We start from the raw sequence: 16216 nt of genomic DNA on the forward strand, positions 1-16216 counted from the left end.
TGATCCGTCAAAAGTTGGGGCAGGGGGGAACATATCTGACCATCAAGAAGGATCAGAAAGGAGAAGATCAAGTAAAGAAACGAGGGATTCCACAGGTGACTGTTTATTAATAACTGAGTAATTCCAAATGAACTGGTACACATTTACCATCCATTCTGCTGGACACTGGAGGGTCAGGTGGGATGGAGATGCAGAGATGACAGTATATAGATGACAGAGGAGAAGGGGTGGAGGGGAACATGTGGAAGCAGCATGCAGCCACCCAAGGGAGCACAGGCTCCAGGGAGGCTCTCAGAGATGCAATACCACCCAATCCCATGACCAGGGGAAGCATGAATAGAGGACCCTGTGCTAAGACAGGGGAATGAGCCCCAGTGTGGCCCTCTTGTAAAAAGCTTCACAGAAGAGGTGGCATTTGAACTGGGTGTGGCATGACGAGTATGCAATCACCAAGAAACCTCATCTCCCACCCCAGCTATGTAACTGCTCCACCTTGGTGCTCTGCTCTGACAGCCGAGAATCTTCTCAGTGGCCTACGATATATCCATGACCTGCCCTGCCTTTTCGGGCAGCAACACCTCTCTCACACCCGGCTCATCCCTCCACTGTGGCCCTTCTGCCTGTAATGCAGTCCTCACTCCCCACCCTCCACCCTTGGGACCACATGACTCAAGCCCTGTGCCCCGCACAGTGCCTGGCTACTTGTGGTGTGCAATAAATATTTTCTTAAATAGATGGGCAGGCAGGAAAGGTTTCAGGAGGAAGATCACTGGGTTGTTTAAAAACAAGAACCAAAGGGGAAAAAAGAACAGCAGAAGCTCACCAGCTCTTTCAGTTCAATGACTTTTCTTGGGAAATAAAGGAGCTGGTTTGGACATTTAATTTTTGACTCAAAATTTCTATGTAGAATATATATATTTAAGTGTGTGTCTCTGGTTGGAGAGTAACAGCTAAAAGGGAGGAAAAAATGCTGGTCATAGAAATCAATGCTGGGGGCTCAGGGCATGGCGGGGTGGGGAGGACTCTGAACCAAACATAAAAATGGAAAGAACATCCTACTTTAGAATTACAGTGAAATGAGGGGAGTCTGAAATACACAAAGCATTTAAATGGGGAGGTAGGAAGACTGGAAGGTCACAATGAAGGGGAAACACTATTATGTGGCAGAGGTAGCCAAGCTGCCCCCCAATATCCTCTACCCATTGTAGAGGGTAGACAGTAATAAGATTTTAGGTGGGTTGTGTGACTGCCCAGAATTTATTATTTTTTTTATTTTTGTTTTATTTTATTTTTATTTATTTATGATAGTCGAGAGAGAGAAAGAGAGGCAGAGACACAGGCAGAGGGAGAAGCAGGCTCCATGCACCGGGAGCCCGACGTGGGATTCGATCCCCGGTCTCTAGGATCGCGCCCTGGGCCAAAGGCAGGCGCTAAACCGCTGCGCCACCCAGGGTTCCCACTGCCCAGAATTTAAACAACAATGTCCAAGCCTCCTCAGCCATGGGAGAGTCGTATGACTGATGTCCCCGCAGGGAGGAAACATAGCAGTTTCTGGCAATATTCTCTAAGAAGCAATGTGAATCAACTTTTGTTTTCTTATTTTTAGTCCTTTCACCCCATCTGCTCTTGGAAATATGGGTAATACTATCTTACAGCACCAGGTGAAGGTCATACAAGGTGAGGGAATGAGAGAAAAGAGCCAGGTCTCCGACTGTGTGGCACGCTGCCATCAGCAGGGCCATGCCACCAGGATATCCATGTGCCAGAGAACTAAACTGCTACTCTACTGAAGCCATTATTATTTTGGGATTTTTATGACTCATAGCTGAATCTAATCCTAACGCTTAGAAAAATCTTCATTAGTTTTGATTAAAAATATGATTTGCCTTATCTCTATACTGTCATGCTCATAAATCAATGGAACTTTCTTACCAACTCCCTATCCTTCTGGAATGATACTAGGGCAGAGACAGGATACTCATGAGAGAAATAGTGAAAGGAAACAGCAAAAAATAAGAAGTTCAGAGGACCTGGGACCATTCCAACAAAAAGTTGTTGAGAAACCAACCGAGTGCCCTGATTCACGTGAGGTGCTAGAGATACAGATGGACAGTTTATGGCTGAGTGAGACTGCGTGTGCACAGATAAACAAGAAAATGTAATACACGTGGATAGGTAGACTGTTCAGAGAAAGTGTGAATAAGGATGAGTATCTATAAACCAATTTTGTACTTGGAAATTTACTGACACCTTAAAGTACCATTCTGAAGTTTTCAACAAAACCATCCCCCCTTTTCTTGAACGTTTGTGAACATGCTTGTCTCAAGCCACATAGACTCTGTAGTCTACAGGCTCACCTGAGCTAAGACAGTAGGCATTTGCTATATGAGGCCATTTAAATTTAACAATTCAGTTCCTCACTAGACACTCTTTTTTTTTTTTTTTTACTAGACACTCTTCAACTATTTCATTGCCACATGTCAGCACATTTTCATCACTGCACAACATTCTAGGGGGTAGTGCTGCTGGAAGCTCTGTTAGATTATCATAAAAAATGACAAGTCCTGTGAGAAGAAATATTTAAAGGCAAATCTGAAGTCAAGGAGGGTCTGGAATGCAAGCAGATGTGTAATGCTAAGGTCAAAGATAATCTGAGTCCCTGAAACTTGAATTTCACAGATTTTTAAATGTTTTATGACTAGTTTCTAACAGTATCTGAAATTATTTTCTTATATATGAGAAAGCAGAGATTCTAGAAATCTCTAGAAATTTTGAGTAAAATGTAAAAAAAAAAAATTTCTGGTACATAGAATTTTTCTATTTTTGACACAAGTGAAGCATAAAACTGTTTCCCCAAATTCTTGAATGTTCCTGGGCTACCGTGCTCCCTCTAGAGGAAAGAGTAGGGAAAGTAAGATTTTTAAAGCCAAGAGGAAGAAGACACAGACACACACATGGAAAGGGAGAATCATAGTAAAAGTAAAAATGAAAAGACAGAATAATGACATACACTGAGTAAAAAGCTATACAAAAGTAATATTTTAATATTCCTTTTCCTGATTCAGTATAAAGGCAAAGGGAAGAGTTAGAAATTTGGGGCTGACTAACCAGTACCTTATCAACTATAAATTAAATAAGGATTTCTACCCAGCCCTGACCAAGCCATCGTTTATCCAATCTTTATATGGCATTAATGGGAATCTGTAAACCTTCCATCTCCTGGCTTTATTCGTGCAAATTCATAAATACTGCCATGTTGTAAATGCCATTAGATATGAGGGAAATCATAAATTCAGGTATAAATTCTCAAAGCTGCAAAGCTGATATTCTGCTTTTAACTATTCTAGGCATAAGGCAAATGAGGCTCACAAATGTAAACTACCACCTGATGACCACACCTGGAAATTACTGGAGAAAGGGAGGGTTAACAGTTTAAAAACTGATGACTTTCATGATTCTTACAATACTAAGGAATATCTTTTTTTTTTTTTTTTTAAGATTTATTTATTTTGGAGAGAGAGAGAGAGGAAGAGAGAAGGAAAGTGTGTGTGCACGAGCCGGCAATGGGGCAGAGGGAGGGAATCTCAAGTAGATTCCCTGGTGAGTGGGGAGCCAACAAGGGGCTTGATCTCATGACCCTGAGATCATGACCTGAACTCACACCAAGAGTCAGATACTTAACTGACTCTTTAATTAATTTTTAAAACTTGAGAAATGATTCCTCACAACCATGGAAAGAAGAGGGGACCTGACTTAAGGGATCCAGGTTCTAAGTCCCGGCTCTCTGACTTATTAGCTCTAGACTCTGGGTTGTTTCTTTCAATTCCTTAAGACTCAGCTTGTTGTGAATAAAATGACTTTATCCACCTACCTGCGCTTTTGTAGAGATTAAATAAAAAGAAGGTACATGAAAGCACAGCTCACGTTATAAAGCACAACAAAAACAAATGACTTTTACTGTCTTTTTAAACTGCTGTCAGTGTTATAAATTCCTACCACCTCTGTATCTCCTTTAGAAGGAACAATTTCATAAAAGCTTATGGTTAATTTTGGGATTTATGAGTTGTGGTGATTTTCAATCCTGAACTCTGGTCTTTGATAAATACTGCCACCTTGGGAACATCACTTTCTTAAAGGCTTCTGATGTGATATCAGGGTCTCCACAAAGTTGTTGGCCAAATATTATGGATTGTGGGATTTCAATCAATACAAACTAAGTTTGACTGGGATTCTTGAAGATTTCAACCAGCTGTTACTTGAAGTCACCCCTCCTCTCAACAATTACCCAAATCCTCACAAAGGCAGACAATCAGAGGAAGACAGTACTGCTATGCTGCCCGAAGTGAATTATCAACAAGGGTGGTGGTGGTGGTGGTGCTCAACAGGCTCCGAATAATGAAACCCTAAACACTTCCCATTTAAAATAAAACAAACACCAAATTACCACCAAAACATCTATAGGACTCTATACACTCTTCTGAAATAAAGATTTTTTTTTTTGGTGAGTGCATTAAAATTTTAAGCTCTTAACTTTACATTTAGTAGAAAACGATACCAAATTTTCTGAGTCTCTCTTTAGACAAAACAAAAACTGTACTCATGACTTTTATTCATTTATCATGCCTGCCATGCATTTAAGGGGGACAAATCTACTTTGCTTTTTATGAATTGTTAGCTTTTTCCAGAGTTTCAGTATGCATAAAGGAATTAACTCTAAGATGATTAAATGTATATAAAGTTCTTATTTCTAGGGAAAAGGAATGAGATCTTTTATGAGTTAATAAAGTCCAGAATATCTTCTTTAACATGGCTTTATGTCCCCAAGCAAGGATAATGATATATATATTTTTTTACAAACATAGAGATGGGTATACACAATGGATCCTGATGAGAGATAATCTCTTACAAAGATATCTCAACGATCTGTAACATGAAAGCTTGTCTAGAAAGTTCTAAGAAAGGTAGATTACTGACTTATTTTTAATGGCACGCTTCTACCATTACCAGCTCTAATTCATTTTATTCAAAATTCTCTTTCAGGGGAAAGCATGAGATAACTTAAACTCTAATTGGTTTCACTATGCTTTTGTTGAGTTCTTTTACATGTGAACTGGTTCTTCTCAGAAAAATTCTAAAAGGTCTCTACAATGCTCTAAGCAAGTTCTAGATACTAGGAATGCCACGTGTCAGTTGCGATTTTCTGATGCTCCCCTTTTAGGTAAAATAGAGTGTCTTCTGTTGAGCACTGTGAGACTGGAAAATGTAAAGCAGATGGATTGGAAGTGTGTGAGAAGCACAAACATTCTGGAATCTGGGTGGCACCTCTGCACCCGAGTTTAGTGAATGAGGAGGAGCCCTGGGTGGCTGCTGATCACGGGTGTGGGGCTCTGTTGGAGGAGTCAATCACAGACAGCTCTGGACTCTTGAAAACAAATGATATTTCCTCAAAGAGTGAGATATAAATGAAGGGGCATGGTTCAAAGAATGACATTCTCACATTGTCCCCCTAGATTATAGATTCTGTAGTGAGAAGAGGGAAACATTTGCTTTTATTTTTAGAACAAGATGATAAATTTCCAAATCTACTCTTGAGAAAATGTTTTAGGCTCCAAATTTAAAATGTTAAAGTTTTTCATAAATTATTATGGAGGTAAGATATTTTTTCATTAACTGAAGATTTTGAAAAGCCACTCAGCTAAAACTGGTTCATAATAAATCCAATTCATTTATCAACATGGCTGAAGAGGCAAATATAAAAGTTGTCAGTGCATATAAACAGCATGTTATCAACTTTTTAAAGATTTTATTTGAGAGAGAGCGTGCGGGAGAGCATGAGGGGGTAGTGGCAGAGGGGGAGAGACAGGGAGAGAGAACCTGAAGCAGAGTCTGCACTGAGCACAGAGCCCCACTGGGGTTCAATCCAACAACTACCAGAGCAGGACCTGAGCTGAAAGTGAGAATCAGATGCTCAACAGAGTGAGCCACCCAGGTGTCCCTCTATCAACTTAATGCCTATCTCTAATGGGTCAAATACATTTTTTTGTTTTGTTGATACATACAGCTGACTAAAAAGTACTTGTTATCTGGCCATCTGAATTTAGTAAGATACCCGCAGATGTTAGATAGCTTTCCAACCGTATGAAAAACCATGGTAAACAACACTGGTGGCTATATTGGCTAAATGGGTAGATTGCCCATTTCCTGGTATGTATGTGTGAAGTTTCAACTGTGTTCCAACAGCAGGCTCCTAAAACTGATTCATTCACTCACTCACTCACGATGCAACAAACATTTAATAAGTGTCTAATACAGTGCCATGGCTGCTGGGTTTACCAAAATGAGTGGGACAGACTTCTTGTCCCTTAAGAATATACAGGACAGTGGGAAAGAGACTAGTAACTTTTTACAATTATAACAAAACTTAGTACAATAGAGAAATGGAACATAGTGTGATAAAGAAATATAGAAATATATGATATGGATGTGGAGAGCAGATGGGGTGCAGGACCCTAAGTCACTGACCCTGAGTCTGGAGCAACCGCTTCTGGCTTGGGATAGCCTGGGTCACTCACTCAGCTTGATCTTAGGCCCCACTCTGACCCTGTTAAACTGACTCAGAGTCCTGACACTATTTTTGCTTGATGGTTGAATAAAATGACTTTATCCACCTCCCTGTGCTAGAATCTAGAGTTCTACACCCTGGATTAAACCTTTAATTAAACCTGACCCAGAAATGCTTTAGCTCCTCAACAAAATCTTAGCCAACAGTACCTCCAATTTTCATCGGAATGCCCCAGAAAAACCTACTGCCTTGACAGCAGCAGTCACTTCCCCTGAACAGGGATGGATGAGTGATAGGAAGACTAGAATGATCGACAGCTTACCAACAAGGACAACTTTTTCACTGGAAGTATGTGAGACAAGTCTGTGACTTACCTTTTCAAGTGGGCAATGGGTACTATCTCGGAGAAAGGGAAGTAAGTTTGGTCGATCATATTCAGCATAAAGGCTAATCTGTTTTTCATGGTAGCGCTGCCCCTTATGATGGTCTCTCTTGAAAAGCTTATGCAGATACTAAAAAGAACAAAGGAACAGACCATGAATATAAAAATATGAAAAGCAATACCTGTTTAACATTGCTGCGTTCAGTCCTACCAGCCTCCACGGAGAGCCAGGACAATCTGACACACTCTCTAGAATGGCCTTGAGGGACCTGGCTCCACTACTTACCAGCCACCTGACCTGAACAAGTCACTAACCTTTTTGTGACTGAGTTTATCTTCCAAAATCTCACTGGGTCATTGTGAGGATTGGTTGCGTTGCCATTTGTAAAACTCTCAGATCTACATTGATATGCCTGGCATTTACTGAGCACCAGAGACATGTTAATGGTAGCTGCTAATATCCTCACCATCATCCACATCATTTCAGAAATAAATGCTTGATTAGTGGCCTTCCTGAATCCTAAAAATTCTCGCTTGTCTTTTACATAAAAGGGGTATAGTGAGACAAGAGCATGTTCTTAAAAACTCAAGCAGTAAGTGCTAAATTAATTTTCATACACTCTGCATCTGCTCTCTGTTAAGTCTCATTGAGCTCTGTGTCTGCAATGAAACGTTGCCTATACTGGGGACATCGAAGGTAAAAAATCAAGACGAATACAGGTGTTCTGAACCAATTTTCAAAACTGAGTCCTTTCCCTAGCTATCTGAAAAAGTCAATGGACCTCAAAGAAAGTGAGTCATTCACTTTCTACTCAGAGGCAAGATTAAGTCTTTCAATATATTATGCATCAGTTAGAAATCGATGTCCAATGTGTACTTAATGTTAAATGTAAACGAACACCCCATAAAGTACCAGAGGCAGAAAGACCTGAACACGCCAATCACGTAAAGTGAGGAAGAGAACACTATAGTGTGTCCCTGAAGCTGACGCTGTACACAGGTTTGCTGGAGTTTGACCTCCACTAATGAGTCAACCAGGCCATATGCACACAGATAAACGGCTCCTCAGATCAACTGGTCACGTCTCCCTGGGGCGAGGACAGGCAGAGAGTGGCCAGCACTTCCATGGCATCTGACGGAGGCCCTACCTATCCACTGGCACTGGGTCAGTGTGTGAGCCAGACACGTGGGGCCGCCTCCCAGAGGCACAAACAGGGTTGGGAAGGTGTCACATCGCCAAGGCAAATTTACAGAGCCATTCCGTTGCCTGACAGGGAAGATGAGCCATGTTAGTGGGAGCTGTGCCCTCATTTCAGCACTGTACTAATTACACTGTCACACAGACACCTGCCACCAGTCCTGTCTTATGCTTTCCACAGGCTAGAAATCACTGCTTCATCAGTCAGTCCCCGGGGCGGGGCGGCACAGTGGCACCTTGCTTGGGTAAGGCCATCTCCTTCAGATTTCCCATCACAAATGGTATAGCAATGGCTTCTGCACAACCACTGACTAAAACAAAATGGAACAGAGTACCTCACACTTCGATCCTAGAGTCTTTAAAAGTTCTTGTGTAATACTGACTGATGAATAAAAACTCGATCCCGAGCCTCCTCCTTCTGCAGTGCAGAGGTGGGCAAAGGTACAAGATCCCCCATTGAACTGGATGCCCGTGGTCCTACTGGCACCTATTTTCCCTGAGACTTTCTCTTTTATCATTGTTAAAGGACACAGATAACATGTACTCCTGCTTTCTTCTCATGGTGACAGCAATGCAGGAATCAAACTAGCCTCCCAAGGGAGTCTAGAATGATAGGCCTTCACAGTACTACCTCCAAGACCAAATGAGAGAAGCGGGAGGGGTGAGGGGCAGAAAAACGAGGCTCTGGTCTTGGATCCTTCGGAGGTGTTGCAATTTATGGTGTAACTATATTTAGTGTTAAACACAGAAGCAAGGTACTTACTCCTAGGCACAGTTTGGTGGCACAAGCATGAATAGGATGAATTTTTTTTCAATCACAATCCAATGGTGAGTCCAAGTTAAAAATCTGATCTGTAATTAGTCCTTAGCCAGGGCCAGAGCACATGCCACATCTTACTAGTTATGGAATACTGTCGGTGGTCAAACTTGCAAGCTGAGGGGTGACCTGAGAGAGCTCACGCCACTTCTCCCACACCAGAACTGAAAGGTGGCTTGCCCCCACAGTGCAGTCAAAAGGGCAAATGAAGGTGGTTATGCTCACCACATGCTGCAACTCTGGTCTATCTTCCAGTTCTTCCACTACTTTTTTAATCTAAGGAGAAAAGAAGTTTGTAAACATTGATTTATGAGGACACAAACATAGCTGCAAGATTATCTGGCAAACAGTTCTCCTCTTTACGGCAAGGGTGTTCCCATCTAGTAACACGTATAAAAAACAAAAGACACTCACTGAAATTTTATCTTCATTGTCCAAAAGCATGTCAACAGCTTTCTGGAATAAAAAGAAAAAAAAAAAAAAAAAAAAAAACAGCCAGAGTCACTGACACCTGCTGTGTGAGAAGAGAGCGCACACACAATGAATTGCACATGCTGTCCCCCTTTTTTTTTTTGTCCCTTTTTTCCATACATAAGGGTCCCTTTACTCTATAGTCGCCCTTAAGGGAGATACCTGTGAAGAATGTGTTTTGAGACGTGTCCCAGTCTGAGGCCTATGTTTTGCATGCCACTCAAACAGCATTCTGCTACCACTCCCCAAACAAAATACAGCTTGTCTATGCACAGTTTAACCTCCATGTTATCTGCAATATCTCCACAAGTACTCATATGACTCTCGCTAGTTATGGAGACCGTATTATTTCCTGGACCACAAAAATGAACTTTGCTTGCTGCCACCTGAACCTTCACTGAGTCCCTCTACAGATTTCACAGATGTCAGGAGCTGGTCTTCCATGGAGAGGAGGGTTAGAGCCAGAAAAAAAATAAGATACCTGAAGTTTCATAATGATATAAAGCTTATGGACTTGCAACACTTCCTTACTATGAACACTTCATAAAACACAAAGGAGACAGTGTCTGTAACAACAAGTGCTGGGTAGACAGCCCACCAGGCTGAGTGCCATCCTGGCTCTCCTGACTCTGCTCCTACCCAGCTATCCACTCCATTTTTTCCCTCTAAAACAGGAGGATGTTAAAAGAGATTATCCGTAAGGTATCTTTTAATTAGAAAACTATGATTCCTTAACTTTGGTTCATACTCTTGAACAGCAATCAGTTTCAGCTCATTCATCTTTTTTCTATAGCTACGTAAGCCAAACTAGGCTCTTGAGACACACGGCATGGAGGGGGGAGGTAGGCATAAGGCAAGAATGGATATGGGGAAATGTAATTAAATTTTATAGAAGCACTTCATCCTCTTAATCACCTTTTGCAAAGAAGCAGAACCTCTGCACCTGAACTTCTTCACAACTGCACTAATTCTTTTTAGATCAGTAGTCCTTAAGGACTTGAATCATTCACTATGAAAAAAAGGGCTAAAAGCATCTTTCAGGAAAAAGTAGTAGATTTAGCTCCTATTTATATTAAGTTTAACTTTATGAACACTAACCTACAGCACATCTATATATAGTATACATTTATACACATATACATAATATAGGGCATAATACCCTTAAATGCAATTAAATAGAACAAAAAAATCCAAGTAATCCCTCTGGAGTTTCACAGGTTCTACTCTTTAAACTTTCAATTTTCTGAAGAAGTACTGGGTTTTATGAACTTCTTTACTTCGATCACTGTCCTTTGTAAAAATGTACACACACACACACACACACCACTGTGAACTGTGGAGGCTGGGTGACCTCATTAGTCAAGCAATCCACTGTTCGAATTTGTCATACAATAAAATAACACATTCCACATGTCTGAGACCAATGAAAACACCACATGCTAAATCTATGAATGCTAATGAGTAAAAATTACAATAAATGGATCAAAATAGAAATCTACCTAAGATTTTAATCCTGGGACATACAATTAAGAGAGGTGAATGAGCCAAAGTGTATGGCCAGTTTCTTTGTTTCTATGAATTGTGTGAATTGTTTTACTAAAAAATTACTTCGCACACACAACTTTCAAAGTTCCACATCAAATTCTGATTGCTTTTACAGAATAACCACATCAAGTAAAGGATTCAAAACATCTAGTGAGGGTCAGCATTCTGAATATGATCAGCGTACAGCCCAACTATGTGATTTATTAACTACCCCAGCATTTGAATCGATGTCTAATTATTAAAAATTTGGAATAGTAAAAATAAAGGGTCAGTACTAAATAAGAAACACATTACCTCAGAATCAAAATCCATTAATAAAACAATTTTATCCTTGATAGAACTGAAAAGATTATGTTTGTGGATCAACTGGAAAACATCCTTGTGTCTTAATGTTAAGTATATTTCCAGAGCATTGCCATAGTTTTTGTCATAGGTGTACCTGGTAATACAAAATTTTTACATTAAAGTTCATCAACACATCTAATTAAAACACACATGTACGCATGTAAAAATCATTATTTTGCATTATGAAAAATTTTGTTTAAATAGAAAGTCAACTTTATTTGGAAAACTATTCCTTGGGATTTAACTGTATGTGACCAGTATGTACTTCTTTCTCACAGCCTTGCCTCTCACCTCACCAAAATTTCGGAAAATGGACAATGCTTAAGTAATAAACATTCTCTTTTATACAAATTTTCAAAATTTCTTCATAGAAATCCATATACCTAAGAAACTATGATCCAAAATGAAGGAAATTCTTATTCTAGTAAAAAAAATTCAGTTAAAATTTCTACAAGCACTGTTCAGCTGGCAAATGGATTATTTGTTATTATTTATCCCCAAAACTTATTTGTGAGGGGAATTTATAAAGCTGACATGTGTTTTTCTGTTGAAGCACTGTTTTTCACATTAATTCCTAAGCCAGCTCCCGAAAACCAACTGAACCTAAATTGTACTGTGAGTCCATTAGTAGTACTAAGAATTACGAGTAGTTAGTACTGCAGAACCCAAGGAACATCTAGAACAATGTTTCCAGAAGAAAATGGTCAGTGTTTCAACTCAGAGAGTAACAAACAGCCCTGAACTCTAGGCCGGTTGGGTGAAGCTTTCTTGGTCTTGGCAAAAGATAGAAGGAGATGGGGGAGGGGTGGCTTGAGGTGGTGGGAATGCCAACACAGGGCTGCAGCAAGAAGCATCTTCCTGAGATTTCCTGCAGTTATGGCTTCTCTTTTCACAAGCCCAGAGCTCCTCTAGGGCATGAGTGCATCCCAGGGATATAGAAGAAAGCCTGGGTTACCGAAAGTGCCCAAGAAATTTGAAAAATATTAACCAAGCTCCCATTTTCTGAGCTCTGCCTCAGTGCCAGGCACAGTGCTCAATTAGTTCTTACTTATGACCTCTCCTTTAAACCTTGATATCATCCCGTAAGGAATACATACAACTTACAGAGAAGGAAATCTGAGACTTGAAAGATTAATGGACATGCAGATCCAAGAATGACAATCCAGAGCCTCTCCGGGAAAACCAATGTTCTGGTGCAATCTAAGACCTGGCTCTCTTCCCTCCCTGACCCACTGCCCCTACGGACGTAGTCCGGCTGACAAGAGTTCCTCTCTGGGAAACAGACCACATTACAACCATACAGCCTCACATGTTTTCCTCACCTGCTAGCTGTTTACTGGAGGTTTCTTTTTTTCTTGTTTTATTAAAGATTTTATTTTTTATTCATGAGAGACAGTGAGAGGCAGAGATACAGGTAGAGGGAGAAGCAGGCTCCCTGCGGGGAGCCCAATGCGGAACTCGATCTCAGGACCACAGGATACGACCCTAGCCAAAGGCAGACTCTCAACCACTGATTCACCCAGGTGTCCCTCACTGGACATTTCTGAAGGGACTTTACCAAGAATGAATATAGGAAAATGGTATAAAAGGCTCCCTCCTCTGCGTCCTCCCCATGAAGAGTCTACTAGGTCTAAAATATGAAAAACTTTCATGTAGGTCAAACTGGAAAAAGAAGCACTAAATTATACTCACAGTTCAGCCAGGGTTTTGAGTAAGGTTCTATTCTGACTATCCTTCTTCAGGTGATCCCGAACTGCTTGCACAATTACTGAATTGTTGTACAGATCTCCAGGCCATTCTCGGATCAGAGTGGCAAAGCCCTAAAATCATGAGGGACAAACAGAAGAACACTCTTTATATAGGGTAGCAATGCAAATAGTTTAAACAATACCTAAAAGTATTAATGGAAACAGACAAAATAATTTTACGATTAAACCTTTGGTCCCTAAAGAACACATCACCCACTTTCAGACTCTGGGTTTGGAGGTGGCGAGGGAGGCAGAGAATTACTGCATGCTAATCTCCATTTACTGTTCCTGGTAGGTGGTGCCATCCACTTCTGCTCTTATTTGATGAAATGTGCAAGTTAGCAAGATGCCCTCCTGGTTCTTCAGTAAAGTAACACAGACTTTAGGTTTGATCTGCTCTAACCTCAGTCTGGACGAACTGTAACATTTGGTTGACATCTTGAATATCCTGAAGACAATGTCCAAGCTGGCTACTTTCCCCCAGCTTCTGTGCCCTTTGGGTCTGGCCTCCCATGTGCACTGGGCAGCAGATGTCACTGCACAGCCGGTATGACGGCAGAGGCTGGTTTCCACAGTGGAATCACTGGTACCCTGCCTTCAACAACCTATCATCTTTGTCCTCTTTCCATTTTTCCCCCACTTTCCATTCTTGCCTCTGAACCTAGTTTTATTTGGGATTTGGAACTTTGGCCCAAGTCTTCTCCCCTAACTGGATCTCAAATTTTGTCGTTCTGATAGAAAACCACAGATCCTCCAGTTGGATTCTATTTCTCTCCTGTGGTTAATTCTTGGCCAGCATCCTGGGCAGTCCCTACACTCCTGATTCCTGACTTTAGAACTCAAATTATGGCAGAGTAATTTACTTACTGATCCTTGACAGTTTGTAGAGAAAAACCTTAGATGTATTCAAGACAACAAATAGTACAAATCTTCATGTTATTGAAAAAACTATTATTAATATTAAATATCTTAACTAATACTTTAATAAGCTACTATGAATTTAGTTAAGTGACACTTAGAAATGAAAATAGTGCTGGAATGTGCATCTGTAAAGTATGACAATTTGGTAAAAAGAGAACCAAAAAGAATCAGGAATATAGTCTCCATTAAAGTCCTATCCAAGTAACCCTGGGAAAGATGGCTAAGACAGCAGAATGACAGGCAACACGTTTTCCAGTCAAACTGCAACCTTTCCACAGAAGAACATGACTGCAGCTTGACTTGAAAGATTTGGGGAGAGGACGTCACTAAGTAAAGATGATCTATTTTCTAAAACCATTGAATCAGAACATTAAGATGTTCTTTGAACCAAAATGATACTTTGGATCAGGTTTCTGTTTAAGTCTCTGTGATGTATTAGATACAAACATCTGAAAAACTTCCCACCCAAACACTGGCAGCCCTCAGTAGCCCTGAGACCAGAAATAATACTGTTTGGGAAAGGAGGCTGCTTGGCTCCATTTCCTCTTTTCCCTAATTCATGTGCCAGCCTGGCAGTACTGCCGATTCCTAACACAAAATAAGACAAAAGGACCGGTCATACTGTGTGATAAAAACATGATGCCTTCAACATAAACTGACATAAACACTTAAACTCATTTCAGATCAGGCTCTTCTCTGCTAAATTGGCTGTGTAACCTCGAATAAATATGCTAAGAAATACGAATGCCATCAACCCTCTGGCCTTTATTATTCATCAGAGGACATGGTTATGAAGCTGTTATAATTGAGTGGGTGAAGTCAGAGAATACCTTGGTGCTCATCATAGTAAGTACAAAGTTAAAAGGTATTTACTGAATGAAATGCCATAGCAATTGTCCCACTTTTAATATGCTCATATATCTGCCATTAATATCATGAAATAAAGACTCATTAACTCTTTGTGGAGCTCCGATGGCGCCATCACTTGGTGCCTGGTACTTATAAAAGTAATTCTGCTAGGTTATAAATAAAAAGAGAAAGCTAAGGGCATCTGGATGGCTCAACAGTTAAGCATCTACCTTTAGCTCAGGTCATGGTCCTGGGGTCCTGGGACTGAGCCCGCTTTGGGTGGGGGGAGGTCCCTGCACAGCAGGGAGTCTGCTTCTCCCTCTCCCCCTGCTCATGCTCTCTCTCAAATAAATAAATAAAATATTTTTCTTTAAGACAAAGCTATATGCATTTCAGTAGAAACCCCACACAAACAAGGCATGAAACATCATTATCTCCAAGTAAATACTACTACTTTGTATCTTTTTTAGGAAGAAAACTGAGAAGTCAATATTCTAGAAAAGTACAGCTTTTTTTTTTTTTGCCTTTTTAAATCTAGCCTTTAGTGCTGTTAAGTAGTACAACATTTTCATCCACATAATATGTGCTATAAAATACTGCTCCTTGGTTAATCATGTGACAATTTAATTCAAAATTAAACATGAAATTAAAAACGATGGAAGCTAAATGATTTAGAAGAGCTTAGGACAGTAAACAACGAATTATTTATACCCTTCGTAACACTACTGGCCAGGTAGACACTCTGAAACATTCAGGAAAAAACATCTACAAGCTCTAAGCTTAAGTCATGCATATTTCTTTCTGTCTCAGTCAACAGTCTTCCAGACACGAATCAACAGGATAACTTTAATGATACAGAATCTAAAATAGTTTCCTGAAAAAGAGTTGAATCATGTGAAAGAATTACAAAAGAATCATAAAAATAATAGAATTGCTTTCCCATGGTTAAATTACATTACTTTACAAAGAGGACAAGTATACCAAGCTTCAGTATTTCTCAATAAAATTCACAGTGTTCCCCATCATTTTCACAGAACACTCATAATTCTCTTTCTTTTGGGAAGATGTACAAAGACAGAATATTTATGACAGCCACTCTATATACTCAGAACATCCTGGAAAGAAATAGGAGAAGTCCATTACAAGTCTTTATTTACCAAAGAAACCTTTCCCAATAACTATGGCCAATAATAGACTCTCATCAGATCTTTTACAGAACATATCACTCTGCCTATGTCACTTATGTTTTAGTTGTTTAAAGCATATCAATATCATCATCCCTCTCAGCCTACACATCTACTGAAGACAGGACTGTGCTTTTAAAATTTCTCTTGGATCCAACTGAGTACTCAGCCCAGTTCTAGGCCATGGTAGGTTC

General features: G+C 40.2%; 1 protein-coding gene across 2 annotated transcripts in view; it reads right to left on the reverse strand.

Moving 5' to 3' along the window:
• Window positions 1–16216, reverse strand: part of VPS41 (VPS41 subunit of HOPS complex) — a 165961-nt gene that overhangs the window by 15388 nt on the left and 134357 nt on the right. The window contains exons 18-22 of one of the 2 annotated variants that reach the window (XM_077864095.1): window positions 13013–13140; window positions 11270–11414; window positions 9374–9415; window positions 9185–9235; window positions 6937–7074 (exon numbers count right to left, since the gene is read on the reverse strand). In XM_077864095.1, coding sequence (XP_077720221.1) covers window positions 6937–7074; window positions 9185–9235; window positions 9374–9415; window positions 11270–11414; window positions 13013–13140 — 504 coding nt within the window. The remainder of the gene's footprint in view (window positions 1–6936; window positions 7075–9184; window positions 9236–9373; window positions 9416–11269; window positions 11415–13012; window positions 13141–16216) is intronic. The other variant, XM_077864096.1, reaches the window with a different exon arrangement.

Source organism: Canis aureus, chromosome 21 (genome assembly GCF_053574225.1).
Source record: "Canis aureus isolate CA01 chromosome 21, VMU_Caureus_v.1.0, whole genome shotgun sequence".
NCBI classification, from domain to species: Eukaryota; Metazoa; Chordata; class Mammalia; order Carnivora; family Canidae; genus Canis; species Canis aureus.